This window comes from Peromyscus eremicus, chromosome 13 (genome assembly GCF_949786415.1).
Source record: "Peromyscus eremicus chromosome 13, PerEre_H2_v1, whole genome shotgun sequence".
Taxonomy (NCBI): Eukaryota; Metazoa; Chordata; class Mammalia; order Rodentia; family Cricetidae; genus Peromyscus; species Peromyscus eremicus.
In genome coordinates this window covers 30,838,800-30,864,253 of record NC_081429.1, presented here as the reverse complement: position 1 = coordinate 30,864,253, position 25,454 = coordinate 30,838,800, and the positions used below count along the sequence as shown (strand labels likewise).

The window sequence follows — 25,454 nt, the reverse complement described above, 5'->3', positions numbered from 1 at the left end:
GCTCTAGGTTCCAAGACATTTTGTTTTTTTTTATGAAAGTGACTTTAAATGCATTCTATGAACACACATCAGCAAAAAGCACCACCTTTACTCACTGTCTCAACATCAAGTCTGCTGTGGGATAATGCTTTTGTACACTGGTTTAAAAATGCTGATTGGCCAGTAGCCAGGGAGGAAGTATAGGCAGGATAAGCAGACAAGGAGAATTCTGGGAAGGGGAACGCTAAGTCAGGAGATGCCAGCCCACTGTTCAGGGAGCAGCATGTAATGACATACAGATAAAGCCACGTAACATGTGGCGACATAAAGATGAACAGAAATGGGCTGAGTTTAAGTGTAAGAGCTAGTCAGTAGTAAGCCTGAGATAATGGCTGAGCAGTTTTAATTAATCTAAACCTCTGTGTGTTTACTTGAGTCTGAGTGGTTGCTGACTGGGTGGGACACAGGAAAACTACAGTACACAAGTCTGAGCTGGTACAGGTCCATTGTCTTAGATCTGGCAAGGGAGATCTACCTACAGTCTAGTTTGTCTTTGTGTGTACAGTGTGAACAGCATAAACAATAGGAGACTATATATAACATATGAGTTTTATACTTTCCCAGAACAGCAAGTGGAGTTGTCTATATAACATAAAACTTCCAAGGGAAATCCCCATTGTCTCTCCCACTGCTCTCCAAGTCCAAGACCTCTCTTGTGCTAGTTAGTGCTCCAGCATCCTGAGTGAGCTCCTTGCCAGTGGTCTCACTGTCTGCTTCCAATATTCATTTGGAAATCAGATTGCATGATGTTACTATTTTGTTAAAATCTAGCACGGCATTTAATAATTGCTTTTATACAGACAGAGGATAGACTTGATTAGTTGACTTTGCTGGATTCTATGGTATAATTATCTGCACAGCAACTGTTTTCAAGATCTCACTGCAATTGGTTGGGAAGGGGCACCCAGGCTTTCCTTGCCGAGTCAGTGTGATCCAGCTTAGGCACACTGCTGGAAATCTTCCTAATAACTGCTCAAGTCACTCAGCTCATGTCTTTGCATTCTCACAAATCAAACTCACATTTCAGTTGCCTCCAACCTTCTCTTCTTGATAGTGTCAGATTTCAACAGTTACTTTACTTCTTTACTGTTTCATGGCTTGATTTGTAAAATAGTCATGCATCGATTGCAACACATCATATAAGATGTATGACAGCAATTGCCACTCTTAAGGAAAGTATTTTATAAGTCCAAGTTTGTGGGAACATTGGAAGTTCCTTCAATATGAGAAAATGTGACACATAGATCACTGTCTCCCATTGTGCTGGACAATTACTCAATGACTCCTTCTTCCCTATAAAACTGGATGTGAACCAAAGTTTCTGTCATCTGATATACTGTGAATGGCCACTACAATTTGAGGGAAATAGGAAGTACTGTTTTCTTTGACTTTGAAAATGACTTACAGTGGCAAGAATGAATCATTTGCCTTGATGCAATTAATCACATCCAGCCCTGTGAACTGAGCAGTATCAGTCACTCAAAAAGTGCTCTGAAGTGACCACTGGCCCTGAAAGATTCAACCTCTTGTTCTAAATAACCATTCATTTTAGCTGCATGGTAGATCTCCTGTTTTGTTGAGAAAGGTTACCAGGTATCCAGGTATGTAATTATATTCCTTTTAGAAAATTATTTTTAGAGTTTGAGGAGTATTTGGAAGAACTGGCTTGCAAACAGATGTTTCATATATATTTGATGTGTCAAGGTAGAATGTAGTGCTTTCATATTATTTTCTGAACTTGGTGGCATTGTTTTGGGGAATGGTACTGTTAGTGATGTTTGGGGATTGGGGTAATGTCATGAGTGGTGGAATAGATTGGTGCCTATCTGCAAAGCTTGTGTGCCCAGCTCAGTAGAATTTTCATTTTTTTTTTTTTTTTTGGTTTTTCGAGACAGGGTTTCTCTGTGTAGCTTTGTGCCTTTCCTGGAACTCACTTGGTAGACCAGGCTGGCCTCGAACTCACAGAGATCTGCCTGGCTCTGCCTCCCGAGTGCTGGGATTAAAGGCGTGCGCCACCACCGCCCGGCAGGATTTTCATTTTTAACTTGTGGAAGATTTTACTTTTTATTTCCTTGGACTTCTCAAAAATGTGATATGTAAGAAAAGAGAAGACTCTAAATATTATTTATGTAAGCTTTCCATTATATTCATAGTACAAAAAGAAATAATATTAACTAAAAATTATAAAATTAATTGTATGTATATAAATTTGACTAATATATTAAAAACAATATGTTTGAATGCCATACTGAATGAAATTAGTAGAGTTTATATAGCTTCATTTTTGCAAAAATTTACATATGGGCATAATTTAGTAATTAATGACTAAATATTAACAGGTCAGTTAGTTATGCTGTCTTAACCAACTTTCTCATGATCAAGAGTTAAACAGTTGTAAGGAAAAAAATACCAACTGTTTCCCAGCTTTAATAGTGTTTATTTTAGTTGGGTGCAGGTGGCATTCCAGTAATGGCAGAACTGGGAAACTGAGGCAAGAGATTTACTTGAGGCCAGAAGTTATAGACCAGGTTTGGTAAGATCTCAAAACCATAACAAACAAATGAAAACAACATCAAAAATATTTACTTGAGGATCCAAGGATCCAAAATTTAATATTTTGCAATTAAACGACTCAGGGGACAATCTGTTTTATTTACAAGTCTGGAAGCTTAGGAAGGAGAAGTATTTATAGAATCCTGGGTGAGTCTATACCACATAGGTGGAAAAATGCATTTGTGTCCCTAGGAGAAGAGTTAAAAAATGGGAAGATACCTTGCATGAGAAGAATGTATCATTAATTCATTCCCCCATCTAAAAAAGGAATCCATGTTTTTCTCTTTCTTGCTCCTGTTTCCTTTACAATAGCAATCTTAATAACCCAGTTTCTAACCTTTTGGGAGAGATTATTCTTTCCACCATTGCTGAATGACAATGGCATAGTATGCTATCTAGCATAGGTAACCCTAAATTAAAGTACCTAACCAGGTATTTGGTCATCAGCCAAGTATTGTATCTTTCATGTGTACCAATAGAGACTGGAAATGAACACAGGTAACCCAGGCTCAGAAAGACAAACATGGTATGTACTCACTCATAAGTGGATACTAGATGTAAAGCAAAGGATAACCAGACTGCAACTCACAACTCCAGGGAGGTTACCTAGTAAAGAGGACCCTAAGAAAGAAACAGAGATCACCCAATGATAGAGAAATGGGTGAGATCTACATGAGCAAACTGGTGGTGTGGGGGGGCGGGGTAATGGAGGAAAGAGAGCTTAGGGGAGCAAGAGGTTCCAGCTGGATCAGGAACAGAGTGGGAGAACAAGGAAAAAGATACCATGATAAATGAAGACCCCATAGGAATAGAAAGAAGCAGAGTGCTAGAGAGGTCCCCAGAAATCCACAAAGATACCTCCACTGTAGACTGCTGGCAATGGTCGAGAGAGTGCCTGAGCTGGCCTACTCTGGTGATCGGATGGCCGAACACCTTAACAGTCATGATAGAACTCTCATCCAGTGACTGATGGAAGCTCTAGGAGTCCAATCAGCAAGAGAGAAGAGGGATTATATGAGCAAGAGATATTGAGACCATGGTTGGAAAAAGCACAGGGACAAATAGCCAAACTAGTGGAAACACATGAGCTGTGAATCAATAGCTGAGGAACCTCCATGGAACTAGATCAAGCCCTCTGGATAAGTGAGACAGTTGATAAACTTGAACTGTTTAGGAGGCCCCGAGGCAGTGGAACCGGGACCTGTCCTTGGTGCATGAGCTGGCTTTTTGGAACCTAGGGCCTATGCTGAGACACTTTGCTCAGCCTTGGTGTAGGGAGAAGGGGACTGGACCTGCCTCAACTGAATCTACCAGGCTGAGCTGACTCCCCAGGGGACACCTTGCCTTGAAGGAGGTGGGAATGGGGGGTGGATTGGGGGAGAAGGCTGGGTGGTGTGAGGAGGGAGGACAGGGGAATCCATGGCTGATATGTAAAATTAAATTAATTTAAAATAAAATTATTAAAAACAACAACAAAGTTTTAATTAAGTGCCCTTTGAGTCTGCGCCTAAGGAATGTTCTATTTCAGAGGTATTCAATTTTTTGGCTTCTTTAAACCATTTTTATACAGAGAAAAATGGGCTGATCTTGACCTCTGCAGCTGACACAACTGTGCACATCCCATGATACTTTGGAGTACACAAAGTAGCATATTAAGAAGATGTTTCTAGGCAGGGGCAATTACAATTGACTGTAAAATATAAGCTGCACACAGAAAGACAAATTTTACAGCATTTGAGGAACACAGAGGAGATGGAAATTCCAAATGAGTAGCAAAGATGAGTTGACAAAGAGAGGAAGTGAGCTGGAAAGACAAGCACTGGGAATCATTCATGCAGATGCTTGAAACTGAAGTTTTGGAGAGAGTAAAGTTTTGATGATCACAAAGTTCACCTGAGGACCATAGTGCTGTCGTCAATGTAGAAAGCAAATACTGTCCCTGTAGAGAAAGATTTTTTCAGAAATTGGGTTCCCACAGAACACAATTATCTTAAATTTAACTATTTTCTTTTAGGTAAGATATGTTACAAATTTCTTTTGGTCATTCCTTGCTAGATTCAATTTCTATATTTCCAGATTTGTGAATGCTATTTAGGAGAAAACTGAAACAGTTATCTACAAATGACAATTATAAACGTGAAAGCACACCTAAAAGCCTTTTTCTAAAGAATCATTTAGTTAATTGTCCTTCTTCAGCTGAACCACAATTCAGGAAATGAGAAATTCCATTTTCAATTAGATAGCCATAAATTCATATTTCCCTGTTCCTCTTCGATGTCTGTAGGAAGGTTTTGTTTTAATAAGATAGATCTTAAATTTAGATTTGTTCTTCACTATACTGTAAAGCCTGGGGGGTTTGTATCTTTCTCTATTGTTTAGCATTGGCTTGTTGTACTCTAGTGTGTAACATATAACAGATGATAAATATAAAGAGGACAACTAAGATAGTACGTCCATTATAATGGGGAATTGTTTTCTTTTATTTTTAGAAGCATCATGGGCATTAAAACTGTGGCTAATACATTGTGATAATAGCTTTTAATTTGCTATGCATGAAGATGTATAGGGCAAGATGAGGTTTAATCAAAGGCAAGTTTTAACTTCAGACCTTGGAGCCCCTAGGGTCTACCACATAAAGCAGATAATCCAAGTGCTTTCATTGACACAAGAGCATTAGATTCAATTATTTTTTGTCTAAAGGAAACTAATCATGGAGAGTGCATTGTTCCCGGAAAACCAAATCCAGGAAAGCAGGCCGCCAGACTTCTGGCCCCTGAGTAGGCAGTCTGTGACATCTATATTTCAGGCTATTCCATTACTCCATTTGGGAGCATTAAGCAGATGTGAACCTGTTGTGCATAACAATGGGTCATTGGTCCATTTACAGGAACTAAACATCCATGAATAAATACTTGACTCTTAGAGCAGTATCTCTTGCCATTCATATTTACATGTCACTGATTATAGAGCTGAAGTTGGAGATTTTGTTTTTACAATTACCTGAATAACTTTTTAATGGACTTCAAAAGTGCCAGAAAGTATGTTTCTCAGCCATGTGTTTACCATGGTAATGTGCACAATAAAAATATTTGCAAAATATATTTTGTTCTTAAATAGGAAAAATGCTTCATGACTAAAGTCTGACCTTCATTTACATTTTCATTTGAATTCCACAAATATTCTAAGAGGCCACTGGGTAAGATATTATTACCCCTGTTAGAGATAAATTAATGAATCAGTTTGGAAATGAACTTACTAATCATCACACATAGTTCAGAAACAGAATTAGAAACAAAATTTCCTAACTAGGATGGAGACAAAATACATGTTGGAGAAGGGGTATGGTACCATAACTAGCGTGTGTGTGTGTGTGTGTGTGTGTGTGTGTGTGTGATCAATAGTCTCTTTTCTGCAGACACACAGATTATAAATGATTTGCTTACTTTTTTTCATTTTGAAGATTCTTCCCGGAAAGAGAGTGGCTTTACTGTTCTCTCTAGAAGCTGGGGATTTCGGGATGACATACAATTCTTGATATTTTCCACTGTTGCTTCCTTCCAAGCTATGTTTCCATTTTACAATATTTTGGCTTGTTATATTTATTCTATTGAAAATACATTTTAGACAATTGAAACTTTTTAATATAACATATGTCTGGGAACTAGTCATAATAATTATAGACTCTTTTGAATAGGAGTATGAATTTCATTTAAATGCCTATCATGTAGAAGTTCCTTTTTATGTTAAAGAAGCATGTTGGATATATAATAGATAAAGGGGTGCATTTGATCCTCTTCCTACAGAATTCTAGAATTTTAAGTTTGCATATGATAGCTGTAATAAAAATACAAAGTGACAATAGATAAGACGTTCCAAATAGAAGAAAGAAGTTAATTGATAGAAGATTCAGAGGTAGGATGGAATTTAACCTAAGCTTTGATGAATCAGAGAGACATTTTTTAAAAAGTTGGGATGTAGTCTGAAGAAGATAAGGCCTCAGGGCAGTGGGATTATGAAAATAAAATGCAAAAGATGCTGAGCTGGGTCACACAAAGCCTCAGTTGCCTTACAGAGGAGCTATGCAGTCTTGAGTATAAGCCCAAAGACACTAAAGAAAGAGGATGATTTCATTCTATTTATTTCTTAGGAGCATTTTCCCATTACTGGCGGAAACCGAGAGAATCCATATTAATAAGAGTCCATATGATGGTTAATATTGTTTGTCAGCTTGACAGTGTCTAGAATTCCTGAGGACACTAGCCCCTGGGCACCTCTGTGAAGGATTATCTAAATTAGATTAATTGAGATGGGAAGACTTACCCTAATGTGGGAAGTAGATGCCATTCCCTGGGATGTGGCCCTCAACTGAATCAAAAGGAAAAACTGAGCTCAGCCCAAGCATTCATCACTGTCTGCTTTCTGACTGTGGTTACAATGTGCAGAGCTGTGTCTTGCCCCAGCAGCCATACATTCCCTACTATGATGAACTATATATCTTTGAACTATGAGATAAAATAAGCTTCCAATTCCTTAAGTTGCAGTCTGTCATGTATTTTGGTCACAGCAATGAGAAAAGTAGCCGATACATTGTACACAGGCAGATACTAATACAAAGCCTTGGAGACAGTTTGGACGACAGACAACATGTGTGGATGCTTGATAGAAGACTAAGGAATTAAATGGTGATATTGATGATATAGCTAAAATATAGGTGTTAAATTCTTGGAATTGAACAAGAACTTGGAAGTTCTTAGTCTTCATGAATGAGAGCATCATGGTGCTGCAGAAGACATAGTTTCAATAGAAGTAGTAGCGGGGTGGAGTGATGAAAAGCACCAAAACACACCACTTTCTCAGTGAAATAGATTTTGAAGTGCTTATATTTTGAATTAATGAAGCCAGGAATCTTCAGTCTTTCAGTCATCACAAGGTGTGTGCATTTGGATCTGTAGCAATACCTTAACTATAAGCAAGGGAAGCCTTAACAGTGACACTTTAGGAAGACATTGGATTGTTTTTTATGAATCTGGTACATTTTTAGTTCTCAACAGTTTATTTTTTTCCAATCTTGATGTTTTTGAATACATGTCCATAATTTTCTTATTTTGAGGCACATTTTCCCATCCCTAACATAATTTGGTCTAAACTTTAAAGATATCTCTAAGCTCTGAGATTTATATTTTGTAGTTTCATCATGCTCAAGTACACTAACTCTTCCAGTACCTTCTATATAATCTTTAAGCTTGCACCCCCAAAATTTAAAGTGTCCATTGAATTGCAAGGCACAGTGGTCAGAAGAAGTGCATCCTACAAGTGTTTGAGGAGGAGATCCACCTTATGTTTGAGGCAGAGCTGACATTAAAGATTGCTTCATTCCAGTCCTGTGATTTTATTTGGCAAATTACACCATTTCTCTGCTAGAAGGTCAATGAACGTCTGGCAGTATAATTGGGAGCTTTACAAATTCCAAGATAACTCATTTTTCTGGCTGTGAAATTTGAAGCCAGAAATAACTTTGGGTTACACCAATCATTTTTTGGCCAAGATTATGGAAAATCCAGATTCTGCAAAATGGAGTAGTAGACATTTTACTGTTTTTGCTCATAAAGCAATAATAACAACAACAATAATGATGATGATGGTGATGATAAGAAGTGTTTATTTGTGGTGTGTGTCAAATGTTGTGTCAAAAATAACGATCTAAGCTTGGAAAGTCACTAGATACCTTTTGACTGGTGGTGACATGCTTTGGAAATAATGACTAGTGAAACTGTGTTGAAGATCATGACATCTGTGAATTTCATGTTTTTTTTTCAAAATCCACCACATTGCTTTGTATGTTTCCACTATTAGGAATGTGTATGCTTCCTCCCAGGATCTTGTACAAACTGCCTTGAGACTTGACTGCAAAGGTAACTGACTCTCATGAGCATACAATTTCATCTCCAGAGCATAAGTGTGTGGGCATAACAAAGAGCAGACTCTTGTCTGCTGTTCTCAGAATGCCATGGCTGTCAATTAAGATACTTTACAAAGCTAAAGGAGAATGAGATCCACTCCAGAGATTGGCTCAAAGAAGATTTGTTTAGAGCTTCTACTGTGTTATCTGAGGCATCTAAATTATCTATAAAAACCGTATGACAGGCACATATTGATAATCTCCATTTCCAGATAAGGAAAGTAACCCTGAAAAAATTTAATGTCCCTGAGGACACAGAGCCAGTCAGTAGCAGAGCTTGAATTTTAGGTGTGTGAAGTTTGCAAATTGGCCACTGGGATTTGGGAAATAGGATTTGAAGATATGACTTTTGCAGATAATAAAATAATGATCAGCTAATCCTGCATGCCTCACAGAGTCATCACAGCTTCCTTTTAATGGCAGTTTGAAACTGCCAGTGCCCAAGAATTGAAAACCTAGATGGTTCTGAAAATAGTTAGTATTTTCTTGGAGGACACAAGTCCCCTTTGCTTCCAGTGTTGTGTCCCCCTGCCTATGGGCTGAAATAATCCCCGCAGGAGGCTTGATGATCAGTGGAGGGGATCAACTAAGGAGTTGATAAAGTGGGGTTGTGTGCTGACATTTAAGTCCCAGAGAACTTGGGGAATGATACAAGGAGAGTTGGATTATTTCTGACTCCAGGGAGGAGGAGCTGAATCCTCTGACAGAGCAGTGAATAGGCATGGAGTTTAGCCTTCTTGATAAAACCCGTCTGGTGATGCAAAGTTTCCTCAATGAAACTACATTGGGACAAAATCCTACACATAATTTAGCCAAAAGGAACATCAGAGAGGCCTTGCAACTGCTGGATGAGGTCATAACTGATCTGACCTTTTGTGTTTTCGGCTCAACACTTTTGACAGCTGGTTGAGCCTGGGTGTTCTTTCTATCACCATCTGGAGCAGTGGTAGAGTTCTTAGAGTTAGAAGATTCTTAGAGTCAAGATGGGGGAAAGATGGCTTAGCTACAGAGGATCCAGGTCTTAAAAGGCCTCAAATAAAACAGAAGAATGTGAAATTTTAGGCCAAAGAAACAGAAAAGTTCTCCAAGGCTTCTTATTTAGAGGGACATGAGCAAATTTGCATTTGCAAGCATGAGGCTGGCATCACTGATGTGGAAGATCAGCTAAGAGGCAATGACATTAATTTTGCCTAGAAATGATGATAGCTGTAAGCCCAAAGCAGGTCAAGAGGGATGAGGAGGAAGAGATTATCCTGAGATCTGCATTTAAGTCACTGGTACTAATAACAGATGAACAGTACATGAGCATTCAAAGACACCCCCCCTCTTTTCCATCATTACTGGAGAAAATGAAATATGAAAGAAAGTGAGGAATGAAGAATATTGTTATGTAAAAACAACAAATAGCTCATTGCTAAGACTCATGTGAGTTGTTCTTAACTATTCCAAACTATGTACATACTCATTCATCCATTTAGTGTATATTTAATGATTGTCCACTTGAGCCAAGCTCTGTGCCAGCAATACTAAAAGGCAACAAGGTCCCATGCCTGACTAGCTAGCCCTGTCACGTTTCTCAAGCTCTCTTGATTCCATGTGTCAGCACCCAATGCCTTCATCTGATGAAGTCTCATTCATGTTCTGCATGAGTTAAAAAGCCACTTCCTGTCATGGCATTTCCTGAATCCTCAGTGGTGGTTAAGGCAGAAAGGCTTGCTTGTTTTGTACATGGTGCTTCCTCTAAGAATATGCCTGGCCACATGATGCTGAGTTCATGCTGGTTCTATAGTCTGTTATTCCCTGAGCTTATTGACCAATCATCTTTGTTTAGCCAAAAGTAACGTGGATTTTTATTTACTTTAGTAAATAGTAAACAACTGAAATAAGTTCCCTAATGGAGATGTCCCATCTGATTAAAAATTACACTCTAGAAAGTCTAACCAATCATTGTAGCCCTTTAAATGTGTCTTAAATTATTCCTTTCTGCAGAGGAAGCTCAAGGCTATTACATTAACGTTCTCTTTCTAGTTTCTACTTCTAGAATGGAAAAAAAAAGCTACATATGGCTAGCTAAGCTTATTTCTAGAAAGTTGGCAGGTTCTCAAACCATATTCAAAGTTTATGTTGGTTTTCATGACACAAATAAAATAACATTTTTCAGAACTTCCTCATTTTGGGTTGAATTGTTGGAAAAGATCTCCCATTGTATGAACTTGTGTAAACTACATTTAAACTGAGTCAGAATCCCATAACTTATTTTCCATGTACCTTCTCTTCTTCAAGCCACAGCACTTTAAGGAGCATGGAGATCTTATTTGTGTATTAAAATAAGTAATGTTTTAATTTTAGATTCTAAAATGCCATAGGTAATTACATATGTTAATCTTAAAAGTACTTGTCATGTATTAAGTAAGTCCTAAAGACGATCAGTGGAATTTGCTCTGCCCTTAATAAGAACCGTATCACAGGCCTGCCTCTTTAGAAATTCAGAACGAGTAAAAGGAAATTTCAAAGACTTACGTAATATATGCATAGACTCTTAGTCTTCTTAGGGTACTAAGGAAAAGAGAGGAAGGAGGAAAGAAAGGAAGGAAGGAAGGAAGGAAGGAAGGAAGGAAGGAAGGAAGAAAGGAAAGAAGAGAGGAAGGAAGGGAGGAACAAAGAAAGAAGAGAAAGGGGAGGAGGAAAGAAAAGAGTGCCAGGATGCGGTGGCTTATGAACAGATTTATTTTGCACAATGCTGAAGGCTGGAAACCCAACATCATGCCTCTAGTAGATTCAGTGTTCACAAGGAGCTTCCTGGATCACAGAGAAGGCCTGCTTCCTGGTCCACAGAAGTGCTGTTTCCTGGTTCACAAAGATCCTGCTTCCTGGTTCACAGAGAGAGCTTCCTTTCTGGTGGACAGAGGTTCTGCTTCCTGGTCCACAGAGGTCCTACTTCCTGGTCCAAAGAGGTCCTATTTCCTGTTCCATAGAAATCTTGGTCCACAGAGATCCTGCTTCCTGGTCAACAGACATCCTGCATCTTAGTCCACAGAAAGCCCGTGTATTGGTATATGTTCACATGGCAGAAGCATTGAGGGATAGCCATTCAAGTTCTCTTTAATAAGGACATTAATTTCACATTAGAGATTCTGCTAGTTATCTCCCATTTATCACTTCCAAATGCCTTCAGTTTGAAGGTTAGCATCATATTACGAATTTTGGTAGATTGAGATTGGACATAGCATTCATTCTATATCACCTATATCAGTTACCTTGGAAGGTACCTTATAATTGCCTTGTGCCATTTAAATTTATTATAACAATCATGAAAAGTATTTGACCATTATATAAACACTAATAGTTGAGAGTTGAAAAAAACACACCTCTTACCTAAATTTAAGTAATTATTGAATAGACAGCTAATTGCATGCTTCTTTTTCTTTCTAAGGTACAAATTTTTTGGATGTAGTTGAAATATCCCAACAAGGAGCAAGAAATTTAATGCGTAATAATGTTAAATATAACACCTGGAGCTATGGAAACAGTTTTCTATCTTTGTGACAATTTTTCTGTTTTGTTTTTTTCCCTTGATTTATCTTATCATTTCTGTAATAGTTTATTACAAAGTTAATAAAAGATTATATAAAAACCACATTTTAACACCTGACTTAAGCATCCAAGAAGCACCAACAAACAGCCAGACACAGGAAATTGATGTCTGGAAAAGAACCTAGCAGAGTGAAGATATTAGAAGTAAACAAGCAGAAAACAGATATCATAGAGGATATGAAGTGCTGAAAATGAATGTTTGAGCCTAAGGCAAGAAAGCCACGGATTATGGCTTTGAATGAGCAAGTGGGGCTCAGGAAAGATGTTATGGGTAATGGTGAGTGAGTAATTTGGAAGAAAATATGAACACAGCTTAATTTTACAGGATCCAAGTTTCCACATCAAAGTAGACTGTGTGATGTAAAAAATACATACAAGGCAAATGTACCAGGTAGTTAATTATTTCTATGCATAGTGTTAAATATAATAACAAGAATGCTTCTGGACAATACATTAGTAGGCTGTTTTGTTTTTCTGCTTCTTCTCATTCTTGCCCTTTCATGACACCAGTTGCCTTTTCTGTCAAGTTATCAGTCTTCCCTTAGTGACAAGTCTGTGGAGAACATCATCTTCATTCAGTTAGGACTTTTTTGTAACATAGCTGTTATAAAACTTCAACATGATTGCTCCAACAAAATAAAATTTAGCAGTTGACATATCTGAAGAGTCTTGGGTTTGATCTAGCTTCCAGCATAGCTAGATTCAGGGTCTGTAGAGTGCTGCAATACAGGATCCTGCTAATTCCCTTCCATATTCAAAAAGAAGGCTATAACTTCTAACACAGTGATTGGGGTTCACCATGATTTGCCCAAGATAAGCATTTGACAATTCCTAGAGCAGTCATGGTATCTAGAAGCTCTACTAACAACCTGACCTAAGGGAAAATACTAATCCTCTAAATGAATGGCATATGCTAACTCTAGAAGCCCGCCACTTGGCTATTTCTTAAGTCGACTTCCCTGTGTTGTTTGTTTTCTCTTCATTGAGCAATGATTTACTCGTGAGATGGCTAATTGTAGTTGTAAACTTCATGAAATCTGGGATCCCCTAGGAGGTAGCTTCTGGGCATGCCTTTGGTGTTGTCCATATCGTATTGACTGTGGTAGGAAGACTCACTCACTGTGGGTCTTGCCATTCCCTGTGGAGTTCCTGAATGTGCATTCATTTTTCTCTGCTTCCTGATTACAGATAAGAGCTTCAATCTCATAGTCCCTTAACTCCTCCAGGATAATGGGCCCTACTTTGAGTTATGAGACAGAATAAATCCTTTCTCCCTGAAGTTCCTTTCCTCACAGTCTTATATCTTGGCAACAGGAAAAGAGACTAAACATCTAGTTACTGCAGCCATGAATGAGAAGAGTTTTTCACAAAGCTATAAATGAGGGACTGGGAACAGCCCCCATACTCACCAGTCCTGACTGGCCACACTGATTGTGCAAATATGAGTTTTTACAGTTATCAGGTGTCAGACATTGAGGCAGACATAAATAATTATTCCTGTTTTGTCTGACTTTGGTTTGAGGCATTACTAATCCATACATCATGTATTAGACTCATGGCTCTTTCCATGCCCAATTTTCCTAAACATGGACCAGTGTATCTGTGGATCACACCGAAAAGAGGCCCAGTTCTCTCAATCAGGTGTCCCCTATTTGAGGGGGATGGGCAGTGTCTCAGAAGAAAGCAGGAGTCAGTCTTTACACTTGTGCATACACGGGGAAGGCAAGAGGAAGAATTCATCCAATATAGACCCTCTAGGCATTCTTTTCCTGAATGAAATCAGAGGGTTGGCACCTTAGCATTCGTGATTCATTCACAGTAAAATAGCAAATATGGAAAAACCCATTGTGAACTAGGACAGGGATCAACTTGCCCACCAGGTAAACTTGTGTCTTATAGTTGTTGCTTCTTTCCTTCAAATGTGTTCACTTATTTTATGGCTGGAAATGTCCTAGCACTGTTACAAGACACACACCTAGAAAAGAATGTCCCAGTGCCTAAGGTGTTAGATTCAAAATCAGTATCAGAAATGGATTTCTAAGCCTAGCTCTACAGAATCACTGAAAAAAAGCATCTTCTAAAGTAAGCGAAAACCTAACTATCCCTTCTGCTTGCTTACTGGTTTTCTAGACAGACTTAATGTACACAGAGACTAGGATTCATTTTCTTTTCATTTCTTTTTTCCCCCCAGGTGTTACTAAAACAGTCTTTTTTGCAAAATACTGGTAATTTTGCTTCAAAATTATTTTACACAGAAGCCATACCCTTGTCACTTTTAAAGCTGACATCTGATCTCAGGAACTCACCTTTCCCAAGAGTTTGTTTCTCTCTGAAAATCAGCCTTTCTCAAACATAGTTTTCAGGATAGGCAGGCAGATGAGCATTTTGGTGATCTGTGTATCAGAACATCTTTATAGCTTTTGTTTCTCAAGTTTCCTTTTCAATCCTGTCAACAAGTGCTTTGAGAAAATGAAGCTAGCATTTGAAAATGTTCTGCACAGAAGGGCTCTATTTACCTAGACTGTCTTGCTACTTGCAGTTAAATATAAGACTTTGTTTTGATTTTCTTTGCATGATAGATTTTTTTTGAGGTTCTGTGGTACCATATGCCACACTTTACACATGTGGATTCACCACAAGTGATGATCTTATTAAGAAAATTCAGTAGGATGGGGCTTAAAAGAAAGTACTTTAAAGCTAAAATGATAGACTATGGACCACATATCAAATTTACGCCATGCGTACTTCATAGGTGCACTCAGGCATAGATGATGAGAACAAATACTAGTATTTAATAAATTTTAAGAAGTGGCTGTAAAAAATCAGAACCTAAAGATATTCAGTTACTGAATGAGATACCTTAGGGTATATAATGAATACACACACATAATATACGTGTGTGTGTTTATGTATATCTGTATATTGCTCAAATGTCCAGGCCTGTCAATCAGCCAATAGCTCCTTCATTGTGTGTGTTAGTCACTTATCATATTAATGTAAGAAAATACTTGGCAACTTAAGGGGGTAAGGGTTTATTTTGGCTCATAATTCCAGGGTATGGTGCATGATGGAGAAGTCATGGTCATGGTGGCAGTAGCATGGGACAGCTGGTCACGTTGTGTCTCTGGATAGGGAGCTGTGGTGATATTGTGTCCCCCAATAGATTGTGCACCCTAATAAACTTATCTGGGTTCAGAGAACAGAACAGCCACTAGAGAGACATAGAAGCCAGAAAATGGTGGCACACACACCTTTAATCCTATCACTTGGGAGGCAGAGATGATTCAGATATCTGTGAGTTCAAGGCCACACTGGAAACAGCTAGGCATAATTAATGACACACACCTTTAATCCCAGGAAGTGATGGCAGGAAGCAGAAAAATATATAAGGTGTGAGAACTAGGAACTAGAGCCTGGTTAAGCTTTTAGATCTTTTAGCAGCAGTTCAGCTGAGATCTACTCAGATGAGGACTCAGAGGCTTCCAGTTTGAGGAAACAGGATCAGCTGAGCAGTTGGCAAGGTGAGGTTAGCTGTGGCTTGTTCTGTTTCTCTGATTTTTCAGAATTCACCCCAATACCTGGCTCCTGAGTTTTCTTAAATTTAATATGACCTTTTAAGATTTATCCTACAGAGAGCAGATATTTGAATGCTGCTGCCCAGCTCTGTCTCCTTTCTATTCATCTGGGAAGTCCAACCCAAGGAATGGTGTTGCCCACATGTTAGGGTGGGACTTCTCACGTCAATCAACATAGCCAAGAAACACTCCCTCACAGACATGCCCAGAGATTTATTTCCATGGTGATTATCAGTCCTGTCAAGTTGACAATTAAAATGAACTGTTATGGGGTAAAAGTTTAAAAGTATGTGACCAATCATTTCTAGAAAAATCCATTACCCTTTATAAATAAAGCCACACTTTATTCTCCATGTTTCATAGTGGTCATACTGACTAAAGACAACTACTTGTTCCTGCTGCCTTACTTCCACTGTGTGAGAAGAAACAGACTTGTTTAAATTCAAGATTATGAAACTTGTTTTTTATTTTTATAACATAAGATGTGTCAGGCTTAGTCTATCTTGAGTGCTGGAGTCTTATTGCAAATGACTTTTTTCTTCAGCCCACGTAGCTTTCACTTGGAGCCAAGAAGTCCTACAGTAGAACTGGATCTTCACACTCCCAACATCATTTCTATGTTCAGTCTGAAACAGGGGAGTGACCTATTTGCACAAGCATTTCTTCTTTCTGAGCCTCGCATCTGTTTTTAGGCTTTCTCGTTGTTGCTAGTTTGGTTTCTGAGTTCCATAGGTTGCAATAATAATGGTGACATTGAGGTTCAGCAGATCTCTCAGAGGGTTTTCAGGTTCTTGTCCCCAAGTGAGAAACTGAACAGAGTCACACAGTTGCATCAGAAGTAGAAACAGGTTATTAGGGAAAGATACACTTCTGAGAAAGAAGAGGATCAGCACACAGAACATTTACTGGCTCTAATATTAATGCTGTACAAAGTAACAGAGGTTTTATGTCACAGTGTGCAGACTTCGGGGCTCATCCGTCCAGTTTGTGCCTTTCTGCACAAGCTCTGTTACTTGTGGTTCTATATATGACTTCATATGTCATATGTATCATTAGCATTTAAAATATCCACCCAAGGATATTATAATGAGGGCTGGAGCGTCTACTTATTGGTAGAGTGCTGACTTTGCATACACAAAGCCCTACATTTAATCTCTAATGCAGCAAAAGTTAAATCGATCAAAGTCTTTATTTCTTTTTAATTTTTTAATAACAAGCTATAGGTCACCTTTGGACACTCTGGAGTGTCTCTGTGCTTCTGTCATTGGCCTGATTTAGTGGAGGCAGAGATGTCCCCAGCCTTCTTCTTTCCCAACTGTCTTTTTTCACAATATGCTAATTTTGTAAAGTTTTGTGTAAAACCTTCTGGTCTGAAGAAGGTTTGGCTTCACTATGTCATATACCAGGTCACAGTTCCAAGGAAGCAGACACTGAGTTTTACTGAGGAGCCAGCCTGAGGGAGATGAAGAAGGAGATACAGGGGTGGTGAGGCAAAGTCAGCCTTGGTACTGTTCTGTTATCTACAAAAGGAGAATGTGAAGGAGAGACAACTGGACAGCAAGAGCCTGAGACTATGTTGTAGCTAGGGGAACCCAGAGATGAAGATTTCCCCATATGGGGCAGAGGCAAGCTCTCACACCTCGCATGTCGGTATGTTTTGAAGATTATAGCTGGATGCTAGAAGTTAGCTGCTCGCCTCTAAGATTTTCTCTTGAAGCATAGCTGAGCTGCACACCTGCCAAGCTGCCACATGTTGTCCCCAAGATGAAGCTAAAATGACTCCTCAGTACTTTACTGATTTCCATCTGACTCCTCCTGAGAGGAAATCAAGAAGGATACACTCAGTGCAATAAAGTATGGCCACAATCACTGTAGCTAGTATGGAGGCTGAAACTTAAAATCAGCAAACCCCTTGGGCATAGTCATTAATTAACCGGACCCTTGTGAACACATTTGTTGGCCTTGGTGGTCACAAGATTAGTCTCTTTCATGAGAAGTTGGAACTTCTTGTGACTGCAACCTCCATGAACCAAGTTTTCTGTATGTGACATCTCAAAGTCACAAGTGAGCAAGGGAGTATCAAGTGATACCCCAAAGTGCTGGAGAGATGGCTCCGCAGTTAAAGGAAAAGGCTCACAACCAAAACTCTGAGAAATACCCAATGCTATTTGTCCCCTGTGTTCCAAATATATTTTTCTTTGCTTGGTTGAAAAAGCCATCATCCTCTCTGTACCTAATGGCCAAGGTCAGTGGTTTTGCCCACTATGAAGATGCTCCTTTTATTTGTGTGGTATATATGTATGTGGACTCATCTCTGCTTGCATTTGTGAAGGCCAGATGTCAGTATCTAGTGTCCTTTTCTATCAATCTGCATCTTTCTTTCTTTTATTCGTCCTTCCTTCCTTTCTTTTTATTTCATTTACTTTTTTTTTTTTTTTTGAGACAGAGTCTCCTGCTAATGCTGGACCTCACACTGACTGGCTCACTGTTGTAAAGGCTGGAAAGTCCAAGATCAAAGGGCTGCATATGATGATGGCTTCCTAGTTTCATTATAACTTGGTCTAAGGCATCATGGGAAAAAAGAATATAAGATGTTAAAATGCAAAACTCCAGCCCATTCATAATCAGCATAAATCCTTTCATACAAATAGAGCCTTTCTTATGAACTACCTATTATCGGGCTCTACTTCCCAACACAGTTGAATTGGGAATTGCATTTCTAAGATATATCTGTTTTTGAGAGCACAGCCTATCAACAGCAAACTGGAAACACAAAGTCTTCTAGTGGAGCAGTGGTTATTTCCTCAACTGACTTTACCCATCATTTTAAGTTCTCTCATCAAGTAAGATCTCAACCACACACTACTGTAGCTATCACATGAAATATTTAATCTTCTACGTATAAGAGGTGCATGCATACCCACATACTACAATATCACTTGCAGCATCTTCTGGTGACAGAATATATCCCTTGTCGTAATTAGCAGAATGTAAACAAAATATTACACACCACATATGAACAGCAGTCTTAGGGGTCACTGAGTTTTAGTCACGATCACTCTACATCAGAAGACCATCATGACTCAATAGGGGCTGGTCATAGAATGAAGACAGACTGTGAACTAGAGCTACAGCTAATGAACCATTGCTACTTCATGATGACCTAAATAGATCTGCCTAATAAGTCTGTGGCATTTTGATTTGCATTCATTTCTTTGGACTCTCTGTAACAGCTATTCTCAGTGATGGATACCTCCTCTTTGGGCTTCTGGGTTGACAACATTAGAAATAAATAGATGAAGTTCTAAAGGCCCAAATTCACAGTTCATATTGACAGACACTGATACAGCAGATGTGGTTCTACTGTTACCTTTAGGATGGGATATCTTGCAATTGTCATGTTTTTAATAAAAACCCACAGATATTCAGCAGATTCAGAAACTGGTTATATGCCTCATTCCATGATCTTCAGTGTGCTTTGGACTAAACACCCTTCTAAATCTCTTGTGATCAGCTGTGTCATTATCCTTACCACTTGTCCTTAACCTTGACTCAAACAAAGGCCTAAGCACATGTAGCTTGCTCTTAGCTACATGTTTTCATTATGTATTCACTGCCAGGTGGAACTAAACTTGCATCTTTATACTTGCTATTGTTTGAAGCACACATTGCATTTCACTTGGAAGAAGCGTTACTGTGAAAAGCAGCATTAACCAAAATTGTTTTGTGCTGATAAATAGATAATCCTGACACTGAGCAGCAGAGCTAATTATCTGTCTGGGAAAAAGGTGCAGGCTCTATTTAGGTCAAAGGTAACAGATAAATTGCTGATACAATTATTTCTAGTAACTGTCTCATAAATGCCTGTGTGCATTAACACATGCATAGATCTCCCTAGGTGAGTATGTTCCTGGCAAAGAGGCAGCTGTCTAAATAAATCTTTAAAGCAGCTTCTGTTCAGTGACACAACGGAAATGAGGAAGAAACATGCAGATGAAAATAATTTAAGGCAAAGTTAGATGAAATCAAATATCTCATCTTCTGTGGGGAACATCAAAGACATGTCATCGCAGAGTGAAATCTTCCCAGATGCTCAAGACTCCTCTCCCCACCACTAAGCCCATTTTCCCAGAAATTCTTAATTTTTTTTTTCACAAAACAATCTGAAAAAGCTTCTCATTTGTGTCTTGATTGATGGTCTTGAAACAAACACGGAAATTAAAATGTGCAGAAACATTAAACAGGATGCTTCCTGTCCCTATATAAAAATCACTTAATTGACCTGCTGAGGCCACCTGAGTCTTGCATGTCCATTGCCCTGCTTTATCATTGCCATCTGTGTTACTAAACATTAACTCAAGATATTAAGCAAAAAAAGTGACAGAAATAAGATTTATGTTGGAGTAGCAAATTATTGTTGTAAGTGTCAGAATCAAACTCTAAGGATCTTGTTAGTTCTTCTGGCTTTCCAAACCACAACATACATGTAATTCTCATAAATCTCAAGTTCATCAGTTCTCTACCTGTGAGTCACGACCCTTTGGGGTAGCATATCAGATATTTATATTACGATTCATGACAGTAGCAAAACTACAGTTATGAAGTTGCACTGAAAACAATTTTATGGTGGAGATCACTACAACATGAAGAACCATATTAAAGAATCACAACATTAGTAAGGTTAAGAATCACCGCCCTAGTTGAAGATGGAAAACATTTCATTTCCCATTATTATTCCAATTGAATTTAATTTTCAAAATTTATTTACTCATTTATTCATTAATTTATTCATTTTTTACTTATTTATTGGTGTTTGAAATTGAACCTAGGGCCTCATATATGTAAAAGAAGTGCTCTATTATGGAGACACATTCCCCAGCCTGAAAACTTAAAATTATGATGAGTATCATAATGCTATGAAAGATATGGTAAATAGAATTCTAATCTTACTTTGAACTGCACCATTTAAGGAAATTAAGATAAAAATCAAGGTTTAATATTTCTAAATAAATCTATATACTAGAAAGGCAGACAAAACAAGCTTACAAAATTCGTACACTGAGTTTCTTTTCACAATTCACACATTTCAGTGAAATGCAAATATTTTATACATGATTTTTCTTTTAGCTTTTCCTTTTAGTGAATGAGCTTGATAGACAGAGAAAGCTCTAGGAAAAAATCTCTCTTCTAAAAGTTCACATACATATTCATGATGTTTTCTTCATAAAGAGTCACCATTATGTACAGTATGGAAAGAGATACCAAGAAGTCTTTCCTCTGTGATTAACTGAACTTCAAACTACATCTCTCTAAATCTTCATATTTTTTCCACGTGAAACCCGAGAAATATTAAATTTGGAGAGATTTCACACCCTCAGTACTTAGGCCGTAGAGTCATATCAGGATCGGGTCTTTTTATACTTTGTTAAGTGCTCCTACTCCGTGAAGTGGAGATTGCTGCTTGTCTGTAACATCCTGGGGTGGGGATGGTTCCAGAAAACAAAAGGCCAGACAATTCAGTCATCAGCTTGAAATGTGTTTCTTCTCCCCTTCTTCCAGCGTGCTTGTCCACCTCTGTCTTCCTCTATAGAGTTTTCTTCCTGTCTGCCTTCTAAGCTTTTCCTCCTTTCTTCCTTCCTCCTTTCCCTTCTTCCCTCCCACACTCACTTCTTCTCGTCTCTCTCCAGGTTTCGGTCCTCGTCTTCTCCCTTCACCCAATCTATCTTCCTTTTCCCCTCTCTTGTTCTCTCTCCCTTCCTACTGCCTTGTTGGTCCTCCTCAGCCTTTCCCTTTCCCATTTTCATTCTCTCTTTATTAACAGAACCTTTCCTGCTCTGACTTTATGATATTTTTGTCAACGTGTGAAACAGGCAATTAGGGACGGTTTTCGAAAAAAATGGCATCCAGTCACCTAACAGGAGCTGGTCCAGGGAATACGGTCACCAAATATTTGTCTACTTTTCAGGTCACGGGACAAGATTCACCTCTAAGTCCTTTAAAAAAAAAAAAAAAAGAGTGGTTGAAGATAAAGTCTGTTATGCAAGATTTTCTCCCTTAGGATAATAGGTTCATTGGGAGGTGAAGGTACTGGTAGACATGTTAAACTTTCTGACTCTAATAAACATGTTTTGGTTTTAACTTTCAGAATTTGACTTAAAAGTATAAGACTGCTTTCATACCAATGAAGACTGGTCTGAAGGTCACCCCCTTGTAAAATGGTGTACTTCTTCACCAGTGAGAATTTTCACCTCTCACGAACAGGCTGGTGGTATCTATGCTTTAGCGTCTATCCCGGCTACTTTTCTCCTCACAGGTGGTCTCTGCTTTCTCTTACAGCATAGGGGGAGAAGTAGGGCGAAGCCAGGACGCCAGCTACGCAGGCAAGCACTTCCGCATGGGGTTCATGACGATGCCTGCCCCTCAGGACAGACTCCCGCATCCCTGCTCCAGTGGTTTCACCGTGAGGTCTCAGTCCCTGCACTCCGTCGGGGGCACTGAGGATGACAGCAGCTGTGGATCCCGGAGACAGCCACCTCCCAAGCCCAAGCGAGACCCCAGCACCAAGCTCAGCACCTCATCGGAGACAGTCAACAGCGCTGCAGCCAGTAAAAGTGGGAGACCTCTGGAGAGGGCGGAAGGTAAACTCACGGTGCCCACTTCCCAGTCATCTCCAAGGGCGTCAGCTTCTGGGAACCTGTTTCCTTCTGCTGGGTCCCAGGAAAGAAATATCAAGGGTAGGAGGCATTTATGGTGTGTTGTCAAATAACACCCAATCGTACTTAACGTGCTCAGCCAGAAAAGCCAGATAGTAGAGGTGATGTGATTGGGTAGCAGAGTGCTTTCCGTAGCAAGTGGGAAGTCACAAGTTCAGCCCTAGTACAACAAAACAAAAGTGGACAAGGTGATGTGTAAGCTTTATGGCCCCTTTAAGGCTTTGAATCATTCAAAAATTATTTTTGCCTAGAAGTATATCTACTATTTATATTCTCCTACTTGCATTGATTTGCTATTTACATAATTAAAAGACTTGTTAGGTGATCGTTAGAACATTTTATGAGGGAGATTTTAATGTGAGAAATATATGAAGAAAAATTTATGGTCATACCTTTCAGAAATAACCATTTTTTTTACATCATTTCCTTCCTTGCATATCTGTATCAGCTAAGTATTTCAGTCTCTGCTTCCTTCATAAATTTTATTTCTTCCTTTGTAGTTTATTTTTCCCTCTCAGTTATGAGATACACAAATCAAGCATAGCTACTGTGGGTATATGAATATATATTGGGTCACATTAGCCTAATATCTCACAAATCCGTTAGGTCTTCTAGAATAAAGAAGCTCATAGCTTACTTGGGCTTTTCCCAAAAGCCCCTTAGTCGAAGTGGAGCTGTAAGTGAGCTTTGACACAGCTGTCCCAGTTGTCCAAGTTGCCATTGGCTGGCTGGTTTATGAAGAGTGGCAATTCATTTCTCCAGCTCTGCTGAAATGCTCAGGAGCCAATGTGATCTCTGAAGAGAGCTCCCCTCAAGGTTTTGGAATCTTGTCTTCTGATATTCCTGCCTTCTATGAGATGGAACTGAGTGTAAGAAAGTTAAATAATCTTGTCTGTGAAGGCTCTGACCTTGGGTCCTTATTACCTCCCAAATACACCACCTCCCCAAACCATCACACTGGTTTAAGTTTTCAGCACTTTAGTTTTGAGGAACAAAGTATTGTGTCTGTTGTTCCAAGGCAACTGGATGTTTGTGTGTCAGTTGTGAGGCATGCCTCAATCTCCAATGCTGCCAGCGGTGAGTTAACAGAAAATCTCTATCTAGCCCTGTGGTCTTTCTTCTACCCTGCCCATCCCTGAGTTTGAGGCTTCCCTGAGCCCGAGAGTACTATGTTTCAGGTCTGTCTGTAATGAGAGGAAGCCATGTCATCTTTTTCTCAACTTACAATTCTTTACCAGCAGAGATTTCCAGTTCTTCATGAAGGTTCTGGCCTGACTCTTTGCCCAAGAGTTCACATGTAGTCTGAGAGATAAGATGCCTGGTGGTAACATGGCACCTCTCCCTTCACTTTTCTCACATCTTTCTCCTTCTTGCTGCCCAGATATAATCTCAGTGAATGGATAAATAATGCAGATCAATACCTGGAAATAGAACTAATCCCTCAATTTTAAAAGGACAGTTTTCCTTTTTAATATTCTGTTTGTCCACACCTACAGTACATTAGCAAAAACATACCATGTGTGCATGTAAGTTTGAGATCTGGAAACCATAGTATAGAGTGCTCACTGCATTTTCAGTATGTATTTTCATTGTTTTATTGTGACTCATTTCCATGGCATCCAATTTTAAGGAAAACACTACTTTTACAGAGAGAAATATTCATCACAAGGATTTACTTATTATCTATTTTGTTGGTAATTTTAAAAACAGCTTGCAATTTATTATCTACAGAGAAATATACAATAGTGGGCATTTGGGGTGTGTGTGTGTGTGTGTGTGTGTGTGTGTGTGTGTGTGTGTGTGTGTGTGCAAGAGTGTCTCTTTACATTCTGAGAAGACTCTGTGTGAAGAGTGTCTCTTTACATTCTGAGAAGACTTTATTTCTCCTTACCTTCTGAATTCCCCTAGAATTTGGACCCCTTTCCTCATGAATTTGGACCCCCTTTCTCATGATACTGAGCTATAAGTGTGTCCTGCACCTTGTAGCACAACACATTTATGCTTTTAGAAGCAACAGATGTTAATTTCTTTATTAATAAGAGCTGGGGATAGGAATTTTGAAATTTTTAAATACTATTCTTAAATTTTATCAAATACTTAAGCATAATGCCTTTCCTTCTCTTTATTTTGTGTGATCCTATGTTCAAAAATCAACAATCCTCTGTTTCTACTACAAAAATGAACTATCTTCTGTTTCTGTTTCAGAACTACAAAACTGATTGTATCAGGTTGTTTTCCAAAGAAAATTATAGATTCAAGACAGGAATCTCTGAGTGATGCATCCTGAATGTAATCCAGAGTGATTCAAAAACGAAAGGAAAGGTGGACATAGTGGGGCATGCTGCCCTCATAGCACTTTGGAGACTGAGACAGGGAGGTCCCAAGTTGGAGACAAGCCTGGGCTACATAGAAAGTTCCAAGATAACTCAGGCTGCAGAAATGGTAAGAGCTGTGCCACAAGGCCTTGCCACACAGCCAAATCTTAGGAGTGAAGGATACACACTTCAGTTTCCTGACAAGAGGAGGGAAAGTAGAGTATGGAGATTGAAACTAGGTGCGCAGTCATGATCACCTGCTCTTAGAAGCAATGCCAGGATGACTGTCAATTACCTTAAAATGGAACACATCTTCATCCACTTGTAATGTATTGAGTGGCCAGTTGCTGGAAGCCATTGTTCTCTCTCAGGGACCTTGACTGACTATCAAGGGTTCTTCAGGGATAGTCATTAAACAGACAGTAGCCCTTTAATAATTGCTTTTGTTTTTTGAAGGCAGACCTGCGAATGTGGCTCAGTTTCTGTGGCAAGGACTTAAGTTAAATTTGTAAAAACTTAGTCATTTGTAAAAATTACTTGCTGGGCTCTGCGGCTTATGGACTAGCAGACCCAAATCCAACATTTCTCTTCAGAAGGGAGCTCTCAGGAGGGACTGGAGGGCCCTCAGCTGTGTGGGTATATAAGGGTCTTATATAAACTGGATGATGGTTCGGATCCAGTAAATGGCAGAATAGCACTTGCTACG

At 39.0% G+C, this 25,454-nt stretch overlaps 1 protein-coding gene across 2 annotated transcripts in view; it reads left to right on the top strand.

The window, feature by feature from the left end:
• Positions 1 to 25,454, top strand: part of Nyap2 (neuronal tyrosine-phosphorylated phosphoinositide-3-kinase adaptor 2) — a 234,911-nt gene that overhangs the window by 77,424 nt on the left and 132,033 nt on the right. Inside the window, exon 2 of one of the 2 annotated variants that reach the window (XM_059278551.1) lies at positions 22,057 to 22,358. In XM_059278551.1, coding sequence (XP_059134534.1) covers positions 22,057 to 22,358 — 302 coding nt within the window. Of the gene's footprint in view, positions 1 to 22,056; positions 22,455 to 25,454 lie in introns of both variants that reach the window. The other variant, XM_059278552.1, reaches the window with a different exon arrangement.